Genomic DNA, 27,922 nt, shown 5'->3' with positions numbered 1-27,922 from the left:
TGAGGACCACAGAGAAGGTCCAGACGCAGAACGTCTGTAGCGAGAAATCGCTGCCAAGTGAACCTTTATGGATGAATGAGCCAGTCCTGTCTTAGCCAAAGACAAAAGATAAGGCACAAGTTGATGAGGTTGAGAAGAGAAAGGGTCAACACCTTCCATTCCTGCACCAAATGCAAAATCTCTTCCATTTGAAACGGTAAGTCTTATTCGTGGAAGGAGCTCTAGCCTAGGAGAGAACCTCTCGAATTTAATTTGAAATGGGAAGGTTCATGAATTCTTGCTGCTCAGGAGCCATGCCGTGCTGGATCCGGATGCCAAATCTGTCGGTGGGACATCGTGAGAAGGTCCGGAATCGTCCGCAAAGGAAGAGGAGGGACGAGCGACAGAAGATGGAGTTCCGTGAACCAGAACTGTCTCTGCCAAGCGGGGGCTATCAAGATCGTCTTGCATGGTTCCACCATGATCTTCCCGATAAGCCTCGGGATCATTGGAATGGGGGGAAGGCGTATACAAATGCTCTTGACCAAGCTATCGAAAGTGCATTCCCCAAAGACCCTCGATGGTGAAGCCTGCTTGCATAAGACCGGCATTTCTTGTTGGTCGGGGTGGCAAATAGATCTATTGAAGGTTCGCCCCACTGTTGGAAAATCTCGTCCAGAACCATTTGGTTCAGTTCCCATTCGTGACTGATTGAGGATAGCCTGCTTAGTCTGTCGGCATCTTCGTTTAGGAACCCTGGTAGATGTTCCGCCTGCAGCGATATTCCGTGAAGAATAGCCCATTCCCAGATTTCCTGAGCTTCCTGAGACAACGGAAGAGATCTGGTTCCCCCTTCTTTGTTTATGTAATGCATGGCCGTGGTGTTGTCCGTTCAGGTGAGAACCTCCGAACCTCGCAGTCGAGGGATAAATGCTTGAAGAGCCAGATTGATAGCGCTAAGTTCTAGGAGGTTGATGTGAAGAAAACAGTGCTGAGGTGACCAATGTCCGCTGACATGAAGATCCTGAAGTACTGCACCCCAGTCCTCCAATGACGCATCCGTTGTCACCACCTGAGGAGATGGATTGCTTACGAAGGATAGACCTTGGGAAAGGTTTTCCTGCTTCGTCCACCACAAGGCAGCTTTTTTCATTGCCGAGGTGATCGTCACTTTGTCGTCGAATGAACCGTGAATTTGCTTCCACTGTTTGTCTAGCTGCTCTAAAAGAGGTTGCACCCTCAGTTTGCAGTGAGGAATTAGAGGGATGCATGAGGAGATCACTCCCAGAAGGGATTTGTAACGGCGTACTGAAAGATACCTTCTTTTTCTCAAGAACAGTGCCATGGTTCGCAGTTTATCCTGTCTTTCTAAGGATGGAAAAGCCTTGTTGAGATTCGAGTCCAAGATGGCCCCCGAGAAGCGCGCAGTCCTGGATGGAACCAGATATGTTTTCTCCTTGTTGAGAGTAAGACCCAAATTCTCAAATAGGTTTGTACATGCCTTGACTGCTTCCCTCGCTGCCTCCCTGGACGGGGCCTTCAGCAACCAGTCGTCCAGGTAAGGCAAGACCTGAAAGTGATCTTTCCGCAGAAAGCTGCCACCGGTGCCAGCACCTTGGTGAAGATTCTTGGGGCCGAGCGAAGTCCCAAGGGTAAAACCCGGAATTGAAAATGGCTCTTGGCTACTGTAAACCGTAGAAACCTTCTGTGTGCTGGGTGAATGGGTATGTGAAAATACGCACCTTCGAGATCGAGCGTGGCCATGAAATCCCCTGAATTGATGAGACGCAGTATGTCTTGAAGCGAGACCATCCGGAAGGATTGAGAAATCAAATAGGTGTTGAGCTCCCTGAGATCTAAAATAGGGCGCCATTTCTCCAGCGTCTTCTTTACCAGGAAGAACCTGGAATAGAAACCCTCCCCTCTCTGGGATGAGGGGACCAGCTCCAAAGCTCCCTTCAGGAGCATCTGATGAACCTCGGGCTGCAGGAGACGCAGATGTTTTGACGGAATGGCAGCAGGGGGCTTGGATGGTGGGATTTGTGTGAATTCCAAAGTATGGCCCTTTCGAATGATGTTTAGTACCCAACGGTCTGATGTTATCTTGCACCAGTTCTGAAGGTATTGAGATACCCTGCCTCCTACCGATGATCTTGTGGAGGTGGGCACAGCAGGAAGACGACTAGCCATTGAAGAGAATCTTTTCCCAGCATTATCGGGTCTCCTGCCTTCCTTATCAGGGGGAGTGGTGAAAGGAGCCGACGGGTTGCTGGACTTCCTCTGTGCCGCCTGCGAAATCACCGAGTCTGGTTTTGGGTGCCCCGTCAAAGACGCCGGACCATCCTTGGGCGCCTTATATTTCTTTTCCAGGCGCGGTAGGACAGGGACCACCGTAGCCGGGTTTTTCATAGCCTTAAGGCCTTCCTCCCATAAATGTTATACAATAGGGATGGATCTAGTCACCTTCTTATATGGTTCCTTAAAGTCATATAGGAAACACTCAGTGGCAACAGACGGCATTGGTAGCGTGAACCTGCTAGATGTGCTCTCCATCATCTTATGGAACCCCCCCGATATCCACCGGAGGGGAGTCCACAGGGTCTGGACATGGTGACGCCGGGTCCGGAATTACGTACTCGTCCCATTCAAAGCCCTGATTAGGTCTGCCATCAAGGTTCTGATCCTCATCCGAGGAATCATCCTGAATGTCTAGTGGCATTGAAGGTACTTGTGGAGCCGGTGTCTGCAGCTGAGACACCACCTGAGTCGGCAACTCTGGAGAGATCATCACTGGGGTCATAGAGACAGGCAAAGCTTGAGTAGCCGGAATAGCAGCAGGCTGAGAACACCTTGATTTGTAATCCTGCAACATGTTATGGAGATCATGCAAGAGAGAAGTTGGAACAGATACCATCTCTTGTCTCGTGAACTCCTGTGGCAGAGAAGAATGTTGATATGCACATTCCTGCAGATACTTTCCTTCCGAATCTGTCTCCTGACATTTCACCAGCAGTTGGGAACAGGAGGAAAAAGATGAGTAATGCCCTGAAGGAATCTATTTACAACAGGGGACTTGAAAAGAGAAGGCTGATCAGGAAGCCTAAGGAAGGCGAAAATGGCCGAGAGATAGCCCTTAAGGGTGCCCAGAGCAGAGCCCTGCTGGGCCAAAGAAAGGAGGAACAAGAGAACCTCAGAAAGAGGGGCAGAAAGAGGCTCCACAGACTTTGCTGTGCACCATGCCACAAATTTGTTCCATCTGCAGGTGTATACCGTCTTAGTGGAAGGACACCTGGCTGCCAAGATAACATTGAAGGCTTCTGGAGGCAAGTCAATGACGTTGACTGCCGCTGCTCAATCTCCACGCAAGGAGGTGGAGGCTGAACAGGCTCGGGTGGAGGACCATCCCCTGCTGCTGCGACAGAAGATGCAGCCCGAAGAGGCAGTCGGATCAGGGGATCGATGGCCATGTTGAGCAGCTCGCGATACCAGACTTTTCGTGCCCAATCCGGTACCACAAGAATGACTTGGACCCGGTCGCGCCTGATCTTCTTCAGCACTCTGGGCCGAAGTGGTATAGACGGAAAAGCGTATATAAGACCGCAACTCCACTTTCAACGAAAAGAGTCACCTAGCGAGAGCCTCTTGAGATAGGGTCTATGACCCCACCCCGCCATGTTTGTTGCAGTACCACATGGAGGTGGTGTTGTCCGTGAACACCTGCACTACTCTTCCCCGGACCGAAGGAAGGAATGCCTTCAGTGCAAGACGAATTGCCCGAAGCTCCAGAAGGTTGATATGGAGCCTGGACTCCGCCGGAGACCAGAGGCCTCTGATCTCCGCTTACCCCATGTGGCTGCCCCATCCCAGCAGTGATGTAACAGTCACCACTGTGAACTCTGGTTGAGGGGAGAGAGATCTGCCGTCGACCCAGTCCTGGTTCGTGAGCCACCACTGCAGTTGGCGTGCAGTGCCCTCCGAGATCTGGGCACAATCAGACAGGTTCCCCTGATGCTGTGCTCACTGGAACTTCAGGTCCCACTGCAGAGCCCTCATATGACATCAGGCATGATCCACCAGCAGGATGCAGGAGGCCATTAGGCACAGTAGCCGAAGGGTCATCCTGACGAAACCCGGGATAGAGGCTGAAAGATCTGAATCATAGCCCGAATATCCCGGACTCGCTGGTCGGGAGGATAGACCCGAAACTGCGTTGTGTCAAGAACCGCTCTGAAGAAGACAAGCTTCTGAGAGGGAGTCAGGTGTGACTTCTGCACATTGATGGAGAACCCCAGCAAATGCAGGAGGTAGTCCGTAGTCTGGAGGCGGGAGATGACTGCCTGAGGCGAGCCCACCTTGAACAACCAGTAGGCGAGATAGGGGAAGACTGGAACCCCTGATCTGCGCAGATGTGCTTCTACCACTGCCATCACTTTCGTGAACACCCGAGGGGCACTGGTAAGGCCAAAGGGGAGCACGGTAAACTGAAAGTGCTCGTGACCTACCGTGTACCGCAGGTGACGCCGGTGTGGCGGAAGGACGGGGTTGTGAAAATAAGCATTCTGCAAGTCCAAAGCTACCATCCAGTCTCCAGGGTCGAGGGCAGACAGGACTTGAGCCAGGGTCAACATTTTGAACTTCTCCTTCCGGAGGAAGCGGTTGGCAATCCTGAGATCCAAGATAGAATGTAGACCCCTGTCCTTCTTGGGCACCAGAAAGTAGTGGGAATAGCAACCACAACCTACTTCTGTGTCAAGAACTCATTTGACGGCGCCCTTGGCCAAGAGAGCCATAACTTCCTGTTGCAGACGGGCCAGATAATACCCTGGCATTCGATGGTACCCAGACGGCATGGCTGGGGGGGGGGGGGGACGAAAAGGGGGAGGGGGGTTAGCCCTTTCGAACTATCTGCAAAACCCACCTGTCCAACATGATGGTACGCCAGAGGGGGAGATTATGGCGAATTCTGCCACCCATTGGCATGTGATGGGCCTGACAGGTCGGACTAGGAGGGTTTGGAGGCTGCTGCAGAGGTGGCGGTGGTGGACCGCCCCGCCCGCTGGTTCCAAGAACCATATCGATGGTTCCCACCTCTCCGGCATCGTTGGGGCTGAACAGCTTGCGCCGGCAAGTGGCCCTTCAAGGAACATGGTGGGGCACCCCTACCGTAGACACGGAAGGGGAGAAAAGCAGACAATGCAGGGCGTGTAGTGAAGAGGCCCAAGGACTTGGCCGTAGCCCGAGAGTCCTTGAAGCTCTCTAGCACACTGTCTGCTTTGTCGCCGAAAAGGCGACAGACATCAAAAGGCATGTCCATCAAAGTGTTCTGGACATCCCTAGAGAAGCCAGGCATAGCGTCGAAGGGCTACTGACGTTGAAATCATCCTAACCAGCAAGTCGGCGGTGTCCAGTCCTCAGCGAATGGTAAACTTTGCTGCGTCTCTCCCGTCGGCAACTGCATGGTCCAGGTCTCCTCCAGACACTGGGGCAGCACTTGCGCCAACGTATCCCACACAGAGTGGGAATAACAGCCCAACAGACATGCAGTGTTTACCGACCGCAGTCCCAAGCTGGAGGAAGAAAACAGTGTATTCTCAAGTTGGTCCAGCTTTTTGGATTCCCTATCAGGTGGAGCGTTAGGGAAGGCGTCTTTGGAAGTGAAGGCTTGGACCTCTCAGGAGTGGGGTGTTGGGAGAGGAAAGTGGGGTCGCCTTGGCCTTTGCGGTGGCGTCAGGTTAGTCCTGATAGCCACCGTAGGTAGTTCGAGGTGGAGAACCTCGGCCGCCCTACGCAACACCACTGCGTATGATGCTCCCTCCTCCGTAGCCATGGTAGGAGGAGACAACATGCCTAGGTCTGGGCAGGTATCCAGACCACTGGCATCCCCCAGTTCCTCTCTTCAGTCCGGATCTTAATCTAACTGGTCGCTTAAAGGGTCCCCCCTCCCAGTCTTCCTCACCCTCCTCTGGCTGCCAATTTGGCTGAAAATGGACAGGGTGCAACACAGGGACAAAAGTACACATCAGCGACGGATCTGGCGTCCGGCTCCGTGTCCACATTGGGGCAGAAGCCGGGGTAGCACCAACTGGGGGTCCAGTCGGCTGCGGATGTGGTGCCGGTGGAATCGGCGCTGGTGGAGGTGTAAGAAGGTCGACTGGCGCCGATCCGGATCCAGGCCTGGATCCTAGGGGGCATGGAGATGCCGGGGCAGAAGCAACCAGCGTTGCAGGCCTAGGGCCCCTAGCCGAGTCTGCGGGGACCAAAGGTGCGCCGGCAGAGTCAGGCTGCCCCAAGATGGCATGCATTGCTTCGTAAAATTGACGAAGCTGGGCAGGGGATGGTCCCGGTAAGGGAGGGAAGGCCGGAGTCGACCATGAAGGCTCCGCATGCGGCCGACGGAAAGTCAAAGAGCGACGATGCTTCTTCGACTTCTTCTTGTGCTTCGATTTAGCTGACCCCGAGTGCGAAGACTTAGAAGAGGGATGATGAAGACTATGCGATTGGTCCCTCGACCTCCCACTCGACCGGGACCTTGAGCAACGTGGAGCTGACTGCTGGGCCTTGAGGAGCTTTCGGACCACTCCCCAAAGACTTCGGGCCATGGTTCGGCAGTCGGAGCACAACTTGGGGTCATGGTTGCACTCCAGGCAGGAGAGGCACATGCGGTGCGGATCTGTCACCGACATCAGTCGGTTACAGGTACTGCATGCCTTGAAGCCGGGCATCTCTCGTACACCAGAAGTCGATAGACTCAAAATACAAAGTTGAAAAAAAGTAGCAAAAAAGTCCATCAAAAAGTGACTGGAGGTACCGCTCTCTCCGGATGTGCGCTTGCTGGCGTAAAAAAGAATGACCTGACGTCAGCACATGAGGGCGGCGTCTATGTAGCTACCGTGACATCCCGATGACCATGATGCGGACGAAAGAGAGTCGACTGACGCCACCTTCCGACGCTCTGGGGTATTGCTGACGAAAAACTTTCCGGATCCAGTCTGACGCCTGGGGGTAATACTAAGGTAAGGAATCTATAACTAACTGTTTCTTTCAGATTATAATCTCTGGGCTTTTATTGAAGGCCTAAAGACCTTGCTGTTGCCTTGCTATCCTTGAACCTTTACAAGGCATCAGCTTTAGCGTCAAACAGTCTTGACCCATTGAAAGGTGAATCCATCAAGGTATTTTGCGCATCCGGAGAGAACCCAGACCCTCTCAGACTTGTGTGCCTCCTTGTAGCGACTGATGTTCCCATCGCTCTGGCAACAGAATCAGCCGTATCCAGGCCAGACTAAATGACCTGTTGAGCAGCAGCCTGGCTGTCGTTCAACAGCTCCAAAAAGTGACCCTGAACATCCTCAGGCAATTTTGGAATCTTTGTTTTAGCTGTGTCCATCAAAGCTTGAATGTACCATCCCGACAAACAAGTTGCATTGGTTGACTTCAAAGCCATGCTACCAGAAGGAAACACCACTTTTGCCGACTGTCCCACTTTTTTAACTCCCTATCTGCTGGGAACATCGGAAAAGACCCAGGAGTTAACTTGGATGAAAAGAAAGCTTGTCCTACTAAACCCTCAGGTGAAGGATGAGTGGATAAAAAAAGAGGATCTCCAGGAGTAGGCTTGTATTTCTGCGCAATTGGTATGGGTACTCCAGAAGATGACATATGTTTCTGCAAAATTTCTAGAATTGGCTCAGTCAGTGCCTCATTAAAAGGTAATAAAGGCTCTAATGTGGAAGAAGTAGAATGCAACACTTCTGAGAGCAAATTAAACTTGAGTTCAGCTGATGGAAGAGGCAGTTCCAACATATCATGAAAGAATCAAGCTGGACAGCTTGCCCTCTGCGCACTGTAGCTGTGACCCATAAGGGGTTACTACATAATCATACTATACAAATTATTTATGAATTCAAAAATGAACACAACAACAGCTGTGGTTTCAATCACATTGAATTATATTTTCAGTGTTTAGTCTCAAATCAATTTACAACTCTCATATAAGGTTGTGCAACGAAATTCATTGAAAATAGATGTTGAATTCACATCTGAATGTAATTCTCATCTTACAATTTTTTAGCCATAGGTTCGCATGCCCAAAGCATTTCGGGCCACACGGCCCTTCTTCGGGGGCAGTACCTGTAAAAAATATATAAATCTCGTTGTAGTTTGAAATACTGGTCTATCGTCATACAGTGGTGCAGTGAGCCACAACAAAATATAACCATGTCTAAACATGCCTGAAAACTGAATTAATAAAGTTAAAAAAAAACCTTTGTTATCATGGAGCTCTAAAAAAACATAGTCATCATAATACATGGTCATGGAAATGCAAACGCTTAATGACATTGTAAACCTCAAGAATACATCAAACCTCATGAAGTCAACTAAGTGACCTAAAAGAAATATAGTGGAAATGAGATGACTCACTTGTTTGGCCAAAAAATGATATGAATGTCAGGGCTGTGATATTTAAACGCGTGGTCAATCAAGGCTGCATTTTTTCTTAGTGCTGGAAAGAATGACGGAGAAGCGGCTATAACACCCACTCTTGAACAGTGCATGCAAGAATAAACGTTTAAATCCTAGAAAGTGCACACTCACAAGGAACACAACTACAACGTCCGAGACTCGGCGGGCCGAAATTCAATTCCAATTCTTTTAAAGAAACCTCGTGCACCCGACCTGAAAGAGACATATCCAACATATCAGCCACCTTCCTTATCACTAAATGATATGATGTAACCTTTGGTGGAGGAATACCGTTTAGAGATATTTCCCATTTTGTGGAACTGTCCAACGCACTTGCCACTTCTAAACCTTAAAATTCTGGATCCAGCGACACTATTTCTCCCTCTTCTAGTCCTCTTTCTCCGAAAGAATACTGTTCCTCTACAAGAAACCTCTTAGTTTTTCCCCGGCTTCAACAATGGCATTGGTGAAGCCAGTACCGACATTGGTAATGCTGGTACAGCGCCTGTTACGTTAGTAACAGCGCAGGTAACATTGGCACGTGTGTAGAAGAGGGTAGCAGAACTGGAGCTGAGTGATTTTTTTTTTTTTTTGAAAGAATTGTTATTGTAGTCACGCACGTACAGGTCGATACATGTAGTAGTTGCTTCATAAAATCGAGCAGATACACAATATACTTCGTCAAACAGTACACAGCCGTCATGCCCACAACCCGGGGGTTGGGCGGCGATGTTGTCTCAGCTCTTCCATGCCTGACGTTCCAGAATGAGGAGTGGTTAGTGTCCGGAATGTGTGCATAACTACTTTTAGAGTCCTACCAAACTATGCGCTAATCCCCAACTCCCATCCCCTGCGCAAAACCTAAAACTCCCCTCCCTATCCCGTCCCTCGCACCACCCCCCGCCTAAGGCCACGTTACAGTCATTACTGGATTGCTGGCGCCAGCCCCCCTGCATACCTGTTGCTCCTCGGGCCTCAGCCTGCTTCCTCCGCCCCAGCCGCCCCGGGGATCCCCTCCTCGTCCTCAGCCTCGCTGTCCCTGAGCGCCTGCACCATTACTTCCCATGAGGTCGCGGTGTCAGCTGCTGTCTGGCTAGGGGTCCTGCGCGCAAGCTGGTACCTATGCGTGCTGTCAGCCGTAGCCCATTTTAGAAATTCCTGCCGCCACCTCCGCGGAGTTGGCCCCACTGTCGACTTCCAGTTTCTAGTGATCTCCCTCTTAGCCACCATCAGTCCCATGTCGATAAACTTACTCGTAAGTTTGTTTTTAGGGGTATGAGGAAACCAGTGCAAAAGACATTCCGCCGGACCATAGTCTATGGATCTGTCAGTCACCTCATTCAGCACCTCCCCAACTTCTTGCCAATAATTCCGCAGGGCTGGGCATGCCCACAACATGTGCACTAGCTCGGCCCCCTCTGCCGGGCATCGGGGACAGGTCGCCGTCTCATCGCCAAAATACCGCCTAATCCTACCCGGGGTCATGTACGCCCTATGCAACACATAGTAGTGGATCAACTGAAACCTAGCGTTTCTCGTGCTGTTGCGAGCCCGACGGACGAGCTGTGCCCACGTCGTGTCAGGTACGTCCCTTCCCAGGTCCGCCTCCCACTTGGCTTTTAGGGATGTAAGAGGAGGGATATTCTCTCTAATCATTCGACCATAGAGGCACGTTACCGCCTTGATCGTGCCCGCCGCCATCATGGTGTACTGGCACGCCGCTGCCGTCCCAGGTTCCTCAAGTCCCGCACCCCAGTGGGCCTGCATCGCCCTGGTTACTGCTGCATGAAGCAGAAATCCCCCTCTCGGGATGCCGAAGCGTTCCGTTAGCTCCTGGAACGGGAGCAATGCGCCGTTCTCAAAGAGGTCTCCAACCATCTGTATTCCTGCTTCCTCCCACTCCAGTAGGCGCGACCAGTCGCCGCCATGTGGTAAGGCCGTTAGCATGCCCAGGGGGATCTCAGGCGCATATGGGCGCTGGACACCCGCCCTCCTGTGGGCCCGGTTCCAACATTGACGGTACGTGCGCTGCTCCAGCGACAGATCCCGACTGTCCAACCGCTGCCGGAGGACTATATATGCCAGGACGTGTCTGGGCGTCCCCCGCAGGCTGGCATCCTCTGGGCCCCGAAACACCCTCGCTACCTCCTGCGTGAAAGCTTGCAGTTGGGCCGCTAGGTAATAAAGCTCAAAGTCCGGCACCGCCAGACCCCCCTCATCTTTCGGGCGAGAAAGCGTGGCCAGCGCCACTCTGCACCGTCCCGCACCCCAAATGAACGTCGTAATTTGAGATTTAAATAATCTAAAGAAGGAGCTAGGTAGCCAAATTGGGAGCGTCCGAAAATAGTACAATAATCTCGGTAGGGCAACCATCTTCAATAGGGAGATCCGGCCCGCTACCGACAGTGGCAACGTGGCCCAGAAGGCCATGCAGCCCTTCAATCCGCGTACGCAGCGCCCCAGGTTGCCCTCAAGCAAGTCCTCCTGCCTATGGTAAATATGGACCCCCAGGTATTTAATACAGGTAGGGTTCCAGGCCACCTCCGACCGGTGCAGCGGCTGGGCAGCGCCCTCCAGCAGTGGGAACAAACTCGTCTTGGGCCAGTTGACCCGTAGGCCCGACATCTCCCCGAAGCTCTCCAGTAGGGCCTCCGCTCTCTGCAAGTCCTCAACACCGTCGCAGAGGAATAGTAGTAAATCATCGGCATATAGCGAGATGAAATGTTGCCCGTCTCGGGCCCGCACTCCGCGGATGTGCCGCCCCGTACGGGCCGCAGCCGCCAGCGGCTCAATAGCCAGCGCAAATAGAAGCGGCGAGAGGGAGCAGCCCTGTCGAGTGCCTCGCTCCACCGGGTAGCGTATGGACACCGTCGGTCCCACCCTCACCCTTGCTATCGCCCCCGCATATAGGACCTTCGTCCAATGAATGTAGCCAGCTCCCAGCCCAAAGCGCTCCATGACAGCATAGAGGTAGTCCCACTCGAGGCTGTCGAAGGCCTTTTCAATGTCGACCAAGAGCACCAGTTCCGTCCCTGCCCCGCCGTCCAGCCCGTTCATGAGACGGACAAGCCTTCTGATGTTTATTGTGGTGTTGCGCTGTGGTATAAAACCGTTCTGGTCGTCGTGTACAAGCCCCGCCATGTGAGGTAGGAGCCTCGCCGCTAGTATGGAGCTGAGGATCTTATAGTCCGCGGTGAGCATAGAGAGTGGTCGATAGGACGCTGGGTCGCTACCCTCCCTGCCGGGCTTCAGTAGCGGGACCACCAACGCCTCCCGCATCGACTGTGGTAGTCGGCCCGTCGCCTTGGCCTCCTTGTAGACGGTCAGGAGTCGTGGTGCCAGTGCGTCCAGATATTTGCTATAGAATTCTATGGGGAGCCCGTCTATTCCCGGCGATTTGTTCCTTGCCATGCGCCGCACCGCCGATCGTATCTCCCCCACAGCAATGTCCGACCCTAAGTCTTTCGCCTGCTCATCTCCCAGCCGGTGTAGGGGTAGGTCAGCCAGGAAGGGTTCTACCAGCCCCATCCTGTCCCCTGGGGCACTCTTGTACAGGCCCTCGTAATATTTCCGGAAGCCGTCGACTATGCCCAGTTGAATGTGTTGTAGCACGCCCGCCGCATCCCTCAGTTGAAGTATGGGAGCGCATCGTCTTGTGGGGTTCGAGAGCCATGCCAGGAGGGTGCCCGCTTTATCGCCATCAACATGGGAGCGCAGCACATATCGCTTGTAGTCAAAGGCCCGGAGCCTCTCCACTTCAACAGCTACCGCCTCCCTAGCCGCACAAAGTATCTCCTGGAGTTCTGGGTGTCCAGGCCGCCCCCTTTCCGCCTCCCTCAGCTTTACATCCGCCTTAGCCAAATCGCCCAACAACACTTTCCGCACACCTACATAATCCTTGATACAGATACCCCTCACCACTACCTTAAAGGCGTCCCATTCCGTCGCCCTAGAGGCCGCCGTCCCTTCATTCTCCGTGAAATAGAAGGCCACACCCTCCGCCAGGGCCCCCCCGAAGAGGGGATCCTCCAGGGTCTCAGGCCGCAGGTTCCAGAGCGGAACCCTGGGCCTCTCTGCTATCCACGCCAGTCGAACCAGGAGTGGATTTGTCGTGTATTTCTATAGGTTCTGAATCGATCCCCCTATTCCTGACCCTATTCTGGTTAAACTTACTAGCTAGTTAACTAACAGTCAGCCCATGAGGCAAGAAATCCCCCATGATGCAGATACCGTTATCTGACGCAGTCACACTACGGCACAGGAACGTGTTATCTGATTAGGTCATAACGCTTGAGATCTAATTAGACAAGCGATATTCCTCCAGCCCCTGATAAGGCATACGACGTTCTCATAACAAATCAAACCTATGACAACCTGGATAATCCGTGCGGCCATTGTTTTGATTTCACAGAGAACTTTAGTAAAGAATGTGCTAACGAGCAAGTCGTATGACATCTTTATTGACGTACCTATGTCCATCCTTACGTCAATCCCGGCACCTTTAAGGTATAAATATTGCCGACCTTGCCCTATGCAAAACACACGCGTGGTGACAAGACGGAGCAGCCATACTTGCCGAAGCAGAGAGCCGAAGCAGACCCCGCAGGCAGCAGCCCCGCCTTCCTGACGCGCTGAGAGACGCGCTGCTATCTCAAGCCGAGAGACCCAGCACCGGCGCTTCTGGGCATCCCTCGCAGGCAGCCTGGAATATCGAGAGCAGAGAAAGAGATACCATTCCTCATTCATCCTAAATTCCAGGTACAGAACTGAATAACCCCTCCTAGAGAATTCTTTAGTTATTCACTTGGCAAAAACAAACTTAACTTAAACTGTAACTTTCTATTCCCGCCCACGTATTAGACTTAGGTCAGGTACACGGGGTAGGCGTATTTAGAAACACCAGTTGAGTACGTTTAGTCAAATGTATATGTGTATGTAAATATATTTTAATCATTTTAAACATCATATGGCTCAGAAACCATATCAATGTTTTTACAGTATTATTTTATACTATTGCTTCTAATGTATGCACTTTACTTAACTATAAGTATCGCAATAATATCGATCCATTTCTCTTGTACGAGAAAAGAGACTGATCAATAAATAACATCTTTTATTGAACACGCCCGTCTCTTCCTTTTCTCTACATTCTGATGAGACTAAGAATGCACGTACTGACTGAGTAAAATAATTGCCTTGTGCTCACACGACTCTTGAGATTGACTCTTGATTAGGGGAGAGCAAAGTTGTCATGTTCTATGGTTGTCAGAAACTAAATCCCTTCTTGTCTAATCAGGGAAGTTAATCCTTCCCTGAACATTCGAGAAAGTTTCTAGCGAACTCTGAGCTTAGCTGGCAAACCCAAAAATTAAGTCTAGTATCGACAGTAGTAGACCTAGTTAACGTCTGGCCTAGGCCTTTACTGCTGTAGGTACTATTCCAATGCGCAGAGCCTATTGGGAAAATAGGAGCTACACTACAGATTATGGTCCGATATCGTCCTTGACAGGTACTCCGATCCAGTGACGCATGGTAGCACCCCCCGGGAACAGAGTATCGTGTCCAATCGGACATGCAGATCATGCAGGCCAGAGAAAAAGGAATAATCCCTGTCAGTCGGGTGCTGCCCTCTCCAGACATCCATAAGCCCCCAGCTCTCCTGCCATTCCCTCCTACCTCTAGACAGCCTGTAAACCGGAGAGTCACGTAGAGGGGGGTGGGACCTATCCAGCAAGGGGTCGGCAATGGAATTAAAGTCGCCCCCCAGCAGGACCGGGCCCGCCAGGGAGTGGGCCAGCGTCCCTGAGAGCGTCGCGAGGAAAGCCAACTGGTCCGTGTTTGGGGCATATATACTAGCTAACACTATATCTCTACCTTCCAGCTTCCCCTCCGCCACCACATATCTCCCGTCCTGATCAACCCATTGACGCGTGAGCTGGAAAGGTGTGCCTGCTCTAACCCAAATGAGTACTCCCCGCGCATAGGCCGAGTAGCTTGTGTAAAAAACCTGTCCCCGCCACCGCCTTTGTAGCGCCGCCCCCTCTTGTCGTGTAAGATGCGTCTCCTGCAGCATCGCAATGTGTACCCCCCTGCGCACTAAAAAGGCATGCACCTTGTGTCTGCGCTGCATAGTATGTAGGCCTCGGACATTCCAAGTAATACAGGTCAACCCATTCACATTAGCCATTGTCCCAGCAATCCGGTCGAAACACTCCCTCCAGCTCCAGCCCTTCGACGGTGGTGGTGCCCCCCCTGAACAGAACAAAACTTCTCAACAGCCCTTCCCATGGTACACCCAGGGTCAACAATTTCGAAAAAAGTAAACAATCCCCAACTGTGGAGCCCCCCCCCCCCTCCCCCAGAACAGGCCCCAATATCGAGATATCAGTCCCCATCCAAACTCCCACACCTGATGACCCAGGTCTCAACTACACAGCCGTAGCTGTGGGTGCCTTAAGGGCCTACGGAGCGCGGCTTCGTCCAAAGGGGGGCCACGCCGCCCAGCTCCCCGCCTCCTCCCCAATTCCCAAGAACCACTCAGCCCCGAACCCCTTGGTGTGCCCCGACCCCCGCTATGTACATAGGCAATGGTTCCCCTCTCAGCCCTTCAAACATTACCCACACAGCAATGCCAGCAGTTCATATGTTCAGGATCTCGTCCGCCGTCTGCGGTGTCACCAGCGGTCCCTCCGTGCGGTGAGTCCCCGAAAAATCCGACTCCGAGCCAGAGGCCGATATAAGAGTGTCCGAGTCCGTGGCCCCTCTAGACCCGGGGCCCTCCGCCCGTCCGAGCTTCTCCACTTCCAGCAGCGCGGCCTGCCGTTCCGCTTCAGTTTGGGAGGCTGTCGGACCCAGCTTCCCCCGCCCTCGATTCCACAGTCTCCTCGATTTCCTCAGCCGTTTGGGCGAGCGTTCCCGCTCCTTCTCCTGCTCTTCTCTCGCCTTGGCGCCGTCAGTCCCGGCCTTGTATGATTCCCACCAGTCCCAGGCTTCCGCCGACGTTGCAAAGAATATCGCCTTGTCGTCCACTACCACTCTTAGCCTGGCTGGGAAAAGCAAGGAGTAGGCCAATCCTTCACTGCGCAGCTCCTTCTTGATCGTGAGGAAGGAGGCCCGTTGCTTCTGCGTCTCAAAGGTGAAGTCCGGGAAAAGCGTGACTCTACTGTTCGCTATCTGGAAAGGGCCATCCTCTCGAGCTTTCCGCAGGAGCAAATCTCTGTCCTTGTGGTGCAGTAACTTGGCTATGATCGGTCTGGGTGGGAGCCCAGGCTTGGGAGGTCCCGAGGGGACTCTATGGGCACGCTCCAGGGTGAAGAATGGCGAAAGCCCTTCCGGGGCCACCACTGTTTTCAGCCATTCCTCCATGTAGGCCACCATGTCCCCCGTCCCCTCCGTCTCTGGCACGCCTACGATCCGCACATTACCGCGTCGGCTTCTATTTTCTGCGTCCTCCGCCCGCCGCTCCAGGGTGCGTATGCGGTCTAGGGCCTCAGTCAGCTTACTCTCCATCGCCTTGTGTGCCGGCGCCAGGTCGTTGAGCACCACTTCCGCATCCTTGACCCTGTCCTTCAGCTTGTCGTGGTCCGCCCGGAGCAAGCCCAGCCCCGTCGCCACCTGCGCTATATCGTCATGCAGCGCGTTTCTAGTGGCCGTTATGGCGTCCAATATCCTATCCTGCAATCGCTGCAGGTCAGTCTGCTCAGCGGGGCCCCCTTCTGCTGCATCCGATTTCGCCACTTCCACCACCTTGGTTCCTGGCTTCCCCATAGTAGCCGGCCTCACCGCCCACGCCTTATGCGGCTGCCTCCTGTCTCCGGGCCTCCACTACGTGGCTAGCCGCTGCGTGATATGAGGCCCTGCCGTATCCACACTGCGCCCCAGAGGTAGCGTCCGCCGTGGTGCACAATCCCTGAGTACTGTGGAGGAATGGTCACTCTGCTCCTGAGCGGCGTGGTGGGTTGGTCACTCCACCGGGAGTCCGGCGCCGCCAAAGGCCCTTCTCCGGCCCACAGGCTCCACCGTTATGCCCCCTTGTGCTCCGCGGGCCTCCGTTGCAGGGGCGAGGGGGGGGCCCAAACTACACAGCGCCGTGCTCCGTCCCCCGTGAGCCCCCTCTCCGGACGTCCCCCGCTCACCTGCCGGCTCTCGAGGCGCTCAGGGCTGGGACGAAGATCCGGGTCCCACCTCCTCAGCAAAGGGGTCTGGCCGCAAGCTTCACCCGCAGCGGCTCACCCGGGTAGTCGTCCCCGCCCGCTCTTGCGATCGCTGCCCACCGCAGCCGGGGTCCGAGGATCGTCCCTCGCTGTGTGGGGTCCGTCGCTGGCGGCAACCGCGCCTCCTCTGTGTGCGCCGGCAGTGCGTTCTGCGGCACAGCCCACCGTTCTTCAGGGCTCCGCCGCGGCAGCCATCTTGCGCGGCGCCTTCCTACCCTCCGCTCCAGCGGCCGCAACGGTCGGCTGTCGTACACGGCGCTGTGACGTAGCTGGCCGCCCAAACCTCGTCCAGCTGGTCACCGCCGGTCACTCTATCGGCGCCGGGGCACACACGGACTCTTCGGCCCTCCTTTCAGGATTCTCGTGGGGAAGACGCACGGAGCTCCGAGCTCACGCCGCCATCTCCCTCGGCGCTCAAGCCACGCCCCCCACTGGAGCTGAGTGATGTGACACTGAAGCAGATCCAGCCAACATCTTAGATGGTGCAGCCAGCGCCAGTGACTCCTGCTGAACTTTGACTGGCGAAATAGTCACCTTACTCTGCGCCGGAGGAGGCCAGGATACCTGGGCCATTGGCAGGGACAGCAGCTGCTGATATAGCAAAGGAAAACCAGCCAACAAATAAAATAGCGGACCAATGAGGTCGGCAGGTGCGCCAGATGAAATCATCGCCCTGCTGAAAATGTTATATATAGCATTAAGAAAATTCGACAGGTAGGACGGTGGAGCTGGGAAAGTCAGATACTCCTGCTCCTGTCAAGAAGGTGGAGCAGAAGAAGGGACTGGATCTATCTCCAGCTCCGGATCAGGACATCCAGATGAAGTCGGTGGTGGCCTTGGACTCATAGGTTACGCCGGAAAGGCTACTGCGGACGGGGCCAGAGTCACCTCTTCTCAATTTTCTTGTGACTTTGGATGAGGAAACACCAACCTTGGGGACTCATCCCTCGAAGATTGACATCGGAAAACATGACTCCGCTTCTTCTTATGTTTCCTCTTCGATGACTTTGAGGAATGGGGTTCCGGCGACTCAGAGCATAGATGAGACTTTCAACATCCTCTTTTCTCCGTTCTTGCTTTGGCCATGAAGAGTTTTGCTTCTCTCTCCTTCAGCGCTTTGGGGTTCATCTTTTTATATGGTGAACAGGCATCGACATTGTGGCCCGAACTTAGACAGCAAAGACAGTCTTCATGAGGATCCGTGATTGACATTTGACCATTCCCCTCCCTGTATGGCTTGAAACCAGATTTACTGGCTGGAGACATTTTTCCTGCAACAACGTTGCAATTTCCAGAAAAAATGTCAAAAGACTCCTAACTCTATGGAGAGCCTATGAAAAAACATTTACACGTTGAAGGTGTGAAAAAAGGGACTAACATTAGCAAGCCGACGTGGGTCTCTTAGGGCTCCATTGACGTCACATAGAGCCATGTGCGGAGCTATGGGCATTGTGACATCCTCATCAATGTAGGAGAGCTGTCGAGAAAAGTCCCAGTGTTATGCTGACACACGAGGATATACAAAAGGTGAGGAATCCACAAGTAGATGTATCCATCAGAATTGTTGGTAAAGCTGGACATTAACACACACTTTCTATGGAGAGCCTGCTGTTTGCGCCATATCTTGCAGGGATGCCGCAGAGATTCTTTCAGAACGCAACTGTGTTATAAACCTAAGTTGATTGTGTTTAAGTTGGTAGCAGTCACTTCCTCCCAATTTAATCTCCCACTTTGACAAGGACATTTTATACAAATGATAAAGCAAAGGAGAGTGAACAATTATTTTTAACTTGACATCTTTCCCATCAACTGATCTCAGCTCTCCCTTACTTAATGCCCTGTTTAGTTTGCATTCTTGGTTATGAACTCAAGTTGATAAGATTAGTTAAGGTAACACATAACAGAAGACAATTACAGTTCATTTCCAAATGACTGAAAGTTATTGTGGATTTACCTTGGTGTTCATTAGCTTCCTCTTTCACTCCGACATGTATTATACGAACAGGTGCAGGTTTTGGATCAGGTGCGGGTTTTGGATCTACTCTTAGAATCCCCGGGGTTTTCTTTTGAGAATGAAAATAAAAATGAATAAAAAATAAATAACCGTTTCCAGCATTAATTAAATATGCATGTTCTTTCCATATGGTTTCACTTTTTAATGAACAGGCGCAGAGATAAAATAAATGTATTAAAACTTTAAAAAACCTTTTCTGTACACATATTTATATTACATAGGCACAATCGTGGTTCGGTAGATAAGAATGCCACCTCACTCCATTAGAAATCCCGATTTTAGATTCTTAATATCTTTGACCCCACAAAGCCAAATGAAATCATACCTAGAGGAAGCTGTACCCAGAACTCCACCTTTCATCATGTTAAATTTGGGGATAGTTCCTCCAAGGAATCAAAAGTTATAATTCAACGTGGACACCCCTGAAAGGAAATCAACTAAGTTTTGCAGGCACAGAGTGTTTGGCTCAATTTAAGGCCTTCTATTCGTTTCGTGAATTTTCGTCCATACAATTTTGAGTTAAGCAAAATAACTGACAAGTGCTATGCTCCAGTGCTTTAAAGAGCTATTAATGTTTGCGAACCATGGAAATTGACGATGGAGAACATATGTAAACTCGGTGCATTAATATTTTACCACTTGCTAAAAATGTTCGTGAACCCGAAGGAGGAGTTAACTTTGATAGGGCATCAATAGGGGTTGGCGCAAAACTTAAAAAGAAATGCATTCACAAGTACTACCATAACCATATCTCCCATCCAGTCTCACTCATTTAAACTGAAGTTCCACCCCACCATACACACATTCCACCGACACGTTTTCACGCATACAATACCATATTACAAAATGTACAATACATCTCCAATTAGATGCTATTAGATACTGCAAAGTTACTAAAGAGCTCTGACACCAGATAGAGGAGGAACGAACCCACGGGCTAAGGGGCTTTTTAAGGTCAGAAAAGTTAAGGTGAATTGCAATATCTTTTTTATTAACTATTGAGAGCATTTCCTTCCCTATAGCTCTCTACTTTTACCTCATACTTCCCCCAACTACCAACAAAGTTTTCAAGTGAGCCATGCCATATGCAACAACTTTTGTTCACCAGCACTTTGCATGGCGGAACTTTATAACACAATTTATTTACAATATGAACTAAACATTTCAGAAAGCTGTACTTGGTTGGCTGAACAGCGAGTCTGGCTAATGTGGGTCTGCTTTGTTATTGATCTGTTGGCATCTATGCAACACAGGGTTTCCAACACAAAAACATTTCAACTTGGCCAGAATACAATGACTTTGAAACACATTCCCTATCCGTTTGGGAAGGGATGCCACACTTCCGAGTGCTCTCATTCTCAGCATTTTTCAACTTAGCTTAGTGCAACTTGTGCTTTGGTGGGTCATGGTGGACATGGGTGGGATACAGCGCTCATTGTGATGTAGGTGCTGTGCTGACCATACTGATGAATTTTTGGCCATCAAATATTGAGAGGGGAATGATAAGCAGACACTCAAAACCACTTTATGTGAGCTGGTAGAGGCCCCCCCCATCCTGCTCCTGGTGCAGTGTGTTTTGGCGGGTGCGTGCCTTTCTCTCAGTTTGAGAGAAGACCGTCATCTGCTCTGGGCTTCCCTGAACAACAGGGCAGTCTCTCATGTACTAAAGAATCACAAGTGAGGAGCAATTCCATTTTTTCAGGTGCACTATGACGTAGGATTACACCTGTAGCAATAAAACAAACAGAAGTTTGAAAGGAAATTCAAGTCTCCTATATCATTATATTAGGAATTACATCTAGAACAAATACGCATGGATGGAACGCCCATTTACAATGATAGAATTGGACAATAATACAATAATGGAAGTACTATAATATACTGACATACAAGGATCATGTTATAAAGTGTGAAAACACATCATGGACTATAACAACAAATCGACCAATCATGCCCTCAATGTCAGATTGATGGAAACTGCCTTTTCTGTAGCCTAGATTTTTTTTCCTTTTCCTGAGCTCTATTTTGCTGGCTATAGATCTCTGTAACTTTACCCCTGCTAACTAGATGTAAAGTGGTTGTGGTCCTCCTTTTAACATGATGTAATTGGTATGCACCTGAATGGCGTATTCACTTTACCTATGAGTCCTAGTATATAGTACCAGTCTATAGGTTAAGTGTCATAAGTGGACTGCAGCACCCATTGTGCCATCCGGTACAGTAACGATGCCACCAGTAGCCTCACTGTCCAGGTTTTCACTGCAAATCCGACCTGTCAAATAATAACCCCTTTGCCAGGTCTAAACCTGCCCTTTAAATATTAATAAATCATCCCTAAGTAGGCATTCTTGCCCATAAGGGGTAAGGAGCATGGAATTTAAAAGTAGGGCATTTAAAAGTTTAATAATAAATATGTCCTTACAGTGAAAAATGTAGCTATTTCCGCTGAAGCTGGGTTAGCTGTTCCATAGAAAAGCATTGGGATACAACATTAAGTTTAATAAATGGTATCTCTGCTAAGTAAACACCTAAACCTTAATTTTTGGACTTTCTGAAATATTTATTACAGGCCAAATTCATAGAAGTCTGTTCTTAATAAATATATTGGAAAGATGACTTTTCAAAAATGACCATGCCCTGCCTGAAGTTTCTGGAAGCTGATGCTGCATTTTGTTCTACCTCTTCTGCCAGCCAGTAATTAACATTTCAAAAGGAGTAAATGAGGTGTGAGGTTGCTCCCAGGAAAGGGACAAAAGGCTTGTCCTTGGATTTGGGGAAGTGTCAGGACAGGATGACCTGTGGGCTGGGCCCAAGGACTCGATAAACTTCAAAGAGGCCTACCCTGTCCGAAGCAGATGTAGTGAACACCCAGGCCTCCACCCTTGTTTTGTCCCCCCCGGGCCAAACTGGTCTCCATCACTGTGTCCGATCCTGCTGGAATGTCAAGACCTGCTTGGCAGGTCTTCTAGGGTTTTTGATATGATATTTGGGGTGCATTTCAAAGAAGGGGATAGGAACGGCAGAACAATTTCTATTCATCCACAGTCTGGTAGCTAAAAGTTCAGCTTTGTCCTACGAGACAACTGTCTCTGTGTTTGTTGGTAGTAGAGGGACTATCTAAAACGGGATTGTAGTGTTAGATGTGGAAGGACACACCCCGCACCCACTCTCAGAGCCTATAAGACTTCGGACATTTTGAAAATGTCCAAAGTGGGTAGGGTTAGCCCCCGGAATCCTTACCCCAGGTGTAAGATAGTGAGTAATGACCACTCACTATCTTGTGCCAGACATAAATGTGGCATATCCAGGCACCCACTTCAGAACACTCCTGGACCTGTGGAAGATCAGAAGAGGACTCAACCTGCTGTATAAGATCTGAGAAGAGGCTAGAAACCTGGACCTGCTCTCCCTTCTATACGCAGGGCAAAGAAGTGAACTTGGACGGTCCTAAGTCTGACCTACTGTTAAAGCTACAGGGACACACCAAGCTTTAAGAGGCATTGTCCTGCAACTGCTCAGCTGACTAGTGGCATCTGGGTCTGGACTGGACCGTCCTGTTGTTCTCTGGCTGCCACCCAGTGAGTCTCTAAATGCCTCCCGAGGTCCTAAGGGGGAGGGTTTTTAGAAGTGTACTCATGTAGCTGATAAGAACATATAGGACTAAAGGTAAAAACATTGGACCAGTACGAACCTGGTTAGTGTATCAGACCCGCACTCCATCGAGTCAGTGTCAAATGAAGCCTAGGTCCTGTTCTACCACAACCCTTGACTATCATTGGCACTTTATGTTTCTTCGGGCAAGATCTACTTAAAACTTTTTTAAATCATATCTTCGGTTCCATTATTGGATTGTCATCATTTTGGTTTAATTTTATTTATTAAATTATACTCTTTTTATCTAATTCCTATTGTTTTGCACTTCTACTTTACTACTATTTTAGTACTGCATAAATACTTTTAAAACAGCCTCTAAATTAAGCCTATCTACTCTGTGCCGTACCTATCAGGAGGATAAGTTCAGGAGGATCAAGTTAATTTAGCGGCTTCACCTTGACAAGGATTGTGATTATCACTTGAGGTGGGTATTTACACCCTACAACTAATAACCCAATTTATTATACAGATTTGTTTATCAACTAACAATACCTTCCCCGCATAGAAACACTTACACAATAACTTCTGAATTTAATGTCACACACATAGATAAAATAACATCTATTCAAGCCTCTCTTGCTATTTACTCTATACAGCCTCAGGATGCTGCTCTTGGTGCCCTCTCCTCTTCACAACCCACCCTCTGGGAATTCCCGCAGCTGAGCCTTGCTGCTTCATTAGACCATCTGACAGGCTTGAAGTCGGGCTCTCCTCTAGATCCCTGCCCGGTCTCTTGCCTCAACAAAATAGCCCTTGTGCTAAATGGCCCCATCAATTCCATTCTTAATTCCTCACTGTCTTCTGGCGTTGTCCCCCAGGCTTGGAAGAGTGCTCTCATCCTTCCACTCATAAAAAAACCAGCTTTGGATCCCATCATACATGCCAACTACAGGCCTATTTCTCTCCTCCCCGCTCTAGCGAAGGTGGCGGAAAGACATGTGCACAGATCTATCTCTGATTTCATAGAGAATAACAATCTGTTGCACACTACTCAATCTGGGTTTCGTGCGAATTACAGCACAGAGACCGCGCTACTTGAAGTCACCACCGCCATTAGAGAGGTCTTGGATACTGGAGGAAAGGCCATTTTGGTCATGTTGGACCTGTCGGCGGCGTTCGACACCGTCCCCCATGATACCCTCCTAACTCGACTCTGGGATTGTGGTCTCCGGGGGACGGTGTGGAACTGGCTCAAATCATTTCTAGCTAGCCGTCGACAAACGATCTGGGCGCCACCTCACTCCGCAGCTATGGCAACTCTGGAAGTGGGGGTCCCTCAGGGGTCTATTCTTAGCCCCCTGCTCTTTAACATCTTTCTGGCCCCCCTTGCAGAGGTTGCGGAGTCGTTTGGCGCTCAGATCGTGTCGTACGCTGACGACACCCAGCTCTTGTTCACATACGACAAGAATGAGGTGTTCGATGGGATCCGTATCAGAGGCTGCCTAGAAGCAGTCTTTGATTGGTTCAAAAGACACGGCTTAAAATGCAACTCCGATAAATCGGAGCTGCTCTTTTTTGGATGTGTCTCGGAACCAAACTGGAAAAGTTGGTGGCCACAAGACCTGTTTCCACCTGCAAATTCAAGTACCAAGGCTAAAAACCTAGGTATCATTGTTGACAATGAGTTAACCTTTGGGCCTCAAATATCCTGTCTCTCCGGGAAATGTTTCGGGATCCTGCGGATGCTCAGGAAATTCCTCCCCCTGATTTCTATGAACCATCGAAGGATCATTGTTCAAGCACTTGTCGGGTCGCGATTAGACTATGTAAATGCCCTCTATCTAGGACTCCCTAAATATCTCGTGAGGAGACTTCAAGTAGTCCAAAATTCAGCTGCCAGGGCTATTTATGGACTCCCTAGACGAGCTAGTGCTTCTGACTTGTTGAAGGAATTGCACTGGCTTCCTATAGCCAAGAGGGCTCTCTTCAAAAGCCTGACGCTGACCTACAAGGCCCTTCACGACTCAGGCCCTAGGTACATTAGGAAGCGTCTTGCTCTTTACAAGCCGAGCAGAGCTTTGCGATCTGCCTCCTTGTCAAAAATGGTCGTTCCGTCCATCAAGCGAACCAGACAAGGGGGGCGCTCTTTTCATTACCTGGCCCCGCGCGCTTGGAATGAGCTTCCCATTTCTCTCAGACAGGCCCCTAGTCTGATGTCTTTCAGAAAGGCATTAAAAACCTGCCTTTTTACCAGTTAACTTCGCTGTTCCTTTTATTCTGCAGTTATGTTCCTTTACCTAAAGGACTTCTTCGCCAAAGCGCCGGGACACTCCTACTGGAGTAGCCGTTGCGCTATAGAAGAACCCAAATAACATAACATAACATAACATACATACAAAGTCTTACACTCTAATCAATATTCAAGGCTAAGTGAATATGATATGGCAATTTCCTGTACAGATCTGTTCCTTATACTTGGAACTGTTATGGACGTTTGTAAACAGGCTGACTTACTCCTCGTCCTGCACTCATTATGCTGCACTGCAAACACAACAATGATGGACAGAATGTGGATCAATGTCACACATTCACCCCAGTCCAAAGATCTGGGCCCAAATCCATCGTTTTTCCACTCCACACCACCCTGGGTTAGACAATGGCGATATGCAAATCAGCGCTGACCCTGTGCCCCATGGGAACAGTCCAGTCCGAACTACAAAAGCCATGTCCTTCCCAGAACGGAATCAAGCATCCGAGGACCGGCCCGATTTCGAGGTAACACCTCTCATCAGCCCGGCTAGCTTGACTCCAGTGGTGTGGAGTGCCTGGGACTCACGTCTGAGCATCCCCAGTACACTTAGAGCGGAAACTGCAAACACAACAATGATGGACAGAATGTGGATCAATGTCACACATTCACCCCAGTCCAAAGATCTGGGCCCAAATCCATCGTTTTTCCACTCCACACAAACCCTGGGTTAGACAATGGCGATATGCAAATCAGCGCTGACCCTGTGCCCCATGGGAACAGTCCAGTCCGAACTACAAAAGCCATGTCCTTCCCAGAACGGAATCAAGCATCCGAGGACCGGCCCGGTTTCGAGGTAACACCTCTCATCAGCCCGGCTAGCTTGACTCCAGTGGTGTGGAGTGCCTGGGACTCACGTCTGAGCATCCCCAGTACACTTAGAGCGGAAACTGCAAACACAACAATGATGGACAGAATGTGGATCAATGTCACACATTCACCCCAGTCCAAAGATATGGGCCCAAATCCATCGTTTTTCCACTCCACACCACCCTGGGTTAGACAATGGCGATATGCAAATCAGCGCTGACCCTGTGCCCTATGGGAACAGTCCAGTCCGAACTACAAAAGCCATGTCCTTCCCAGAACGGAATCAAGCATCCGAGGACCGGCCCGGTTTCGAGGTAACACCTCTCATCAGCCCGGCTAGCTTGACTCCAGTGGTGTGGAGTGCCTGGGACTCACGTCTGAGCATCCCCAGTACACTTAGAGCGGAAACTGCAAACACAACAATGATGGACAGAATGTGGATCAATGTCACACATTCACCCCAGTCCAAAGATCTGGGCCCAAATCCATCGTTTTTCCACTCCACACCACCCATGGTTAGACAATGGCGATATGCAAATCAGCGCTGACCCTGTGCCCCATGGGAACAGTCCAGTCCGAACTACAAAAGCCATGTCCTTCCCAGAACGGAATCAAGCATCCGAGGACCGGCCCGGTTTCGAGGTAACACCTCTCATCAGCCCGGCTAGCTTGACTCCAGTGGTGTGGAGTGCCTGGGACTCACGTCTGAGCATCCCCAGTACACTTAGAGCGGAAACTGCAAACACAACAATGATGGACAGAATGTGGATCAATGTCACACATTCACCCCAGTCCAAAGATCTGGGCCCAAATCCATCGTTTTTCCACTCCACACCACCCTGGGTTAGACAATGGCGATATGCAAATCAGCGCTGACCCTGTGCCCCATGGGAACAGTCCAGTCCGAACTACAAAAGCCATGTCCTTCCCAGAACGGAATCAAGCATCCGAGGACCGGCCCGGTTTCGAGGTAACACCTCTCATCAGCCCGGCTAGCTTGACTCCAGTGGTGTGGAGTGCCTGGGACTCACGTCTGAGCATCCCCAGTACACTTAGAGCGGAAACTGCAAACACAACAATGATGGACAGAATGTGGATCAATGTCACACATTCACCCCAGTCCAAAGATCTGGGCCCAAATCCATTGTTTTTCCACTCCACACCACCCTGGGTTAGACAATGGCGATATGCAAATCAGCGCTGACCCTGTGCCCCATGGGAACAGTCCAGTCCGAACTACAAAAGCCATGTCCTTCCCAGAACGGAATCAAGCATCCGAGGACCGGCCCGGTTTCGAGGTAACACCTCTCATCAGCCCGGCTAGCTTGACTCCAGTGGTGTGGAGTGCCTGGGACTCACGTCTGAGCATCCCCAGTACACTTAGAGCGGAAACTGCAAACACAACAATGATGGACAGAATGTGGATCAATGTCACACATTCACCCCAGTCCAAAGATCTGGGCCCAAATCCATCGTTTTTCCACTCCACACCACCCTGGGTTAGACAATGGCGATATGCAAATCAGCGCTGACCCTGTGCCCCATGGGAACAGTCCAGTCCGAACTACAAAAGCCATGTCCTTCCCAGAACGGAATCAAGCATCCGAGGACCGGCCCGGTTTCGAGGTAACACCTCTCATCAGCCCGGCTAGCTTGACTCCAGTGGTGTGGAGTGCCTGGGACTCACGTCTGAGCATCCCCAGTACACTTAGAGCGGAAACTGCAAACACAACAATGATGGACAGAATGTGGATCAATGTCACACATTCACCCCAGTCCAAAGATCTGGGCCCAAATCCATCGTTTTTCCACTCCACACCACCCTGGGTTAGACAATGGCGATATGGAGTGGAAAAACGATGGATTTGGGCCCAGATCTTTGATCAATGTTGTGTTTGCAATTACCGCTCCAAGTGTACTGGGGATGCTCAGACGTGAGTCCCAGGCACTCCACACCACTGGAATCAAGCTAGCCGGGCTGATGAGGTGTTACCTTGAAACCGGGCCGGTCCTCGGATGCTTGTTTCCGTTCTGGGAAGGACATGGCTTTTGTAGTTCGGACTGGACTGTTCCCATGGGGCACAGGGTCAGCGCTGATTTGCATATCGCCATTGTCTAACCCAGGGTGGTGTGGAGTGGAAAAACGATGGATTTGGGCCCAGATCTTTGGACTGGGGTGAATGTGTGACATTGATCCACATTCTGTCCATCAATGTTGTGTTTGCAATTACCGCTCCAAGTGTACTGGGGATGCTCAGACGTGAGTCCCAGGCACTGCACACCACTGGAATCAAGCTAGCCGGGCTGATGAGAGGTGTTACCTTGAAACCGGGCCGGTCCTCGGATGCTTGTTTCCGTTCTGGGAAGGACATGGCTTTTGTAGTTCGGACTGGACTGTTCCCATGGGGCACAGGGTCAGCGCTGATTTGCATATCACCATTGTCTAACCCAGGGTGGTGTGGAGTGGAAAAACGATGGCTTTGGGCCCAGATCTTTGGACTGGGGTGAATGTGTGACATTGATCCACATTCTGTCCATCAA

At 50.7% G+C, this 27,922-nt stretch overlaps 1 protein-coding gene across 3 annotated transcripts in view; it reads right to left on the bottom strand.

Annotated features, from left to right (window-relative positions):
* Window positions 1-27,922, bottom strand: part of KIAA0586 (KIAA0586 ortholog) — an 813,007-nt gene that overhangs the window by 69,987 nt on the left and 715,098 nt on the right. For all 3 annotated transcript variants that reach the window (XM_078660379.1, XM_078660377.1, XM_078660378.1), the window contains one exon: window positions 18,610-18,718. In XM_078660379.1, coding sequence (XP_078516505.1) covers window positions 18,610-18,718 — 109 coding nt within the window. The remainder of the gene's footprint in view (window positions 1-18,609; window positions 18,719-27,922) is intronic.

The sequence above is a fragment of the Lissotriton helveticus genome, chromosome 9 (genome assembly GCF_964261635.1).
Source record: "Lissotriton helveticus chromosome 9, aLisHel1.1, whole genome shotgun sequence".
In the NCBI taxonomy this organism is placed as follows: Eukaryota; Metazoa; Chordata; class Amphibia; order Caudata; family Salamandridae; genus Lissotriton; species Lissotriton helveticus.
This window is presented reverse-complemented; position numbering and strand designations above follow the sequence as displayed.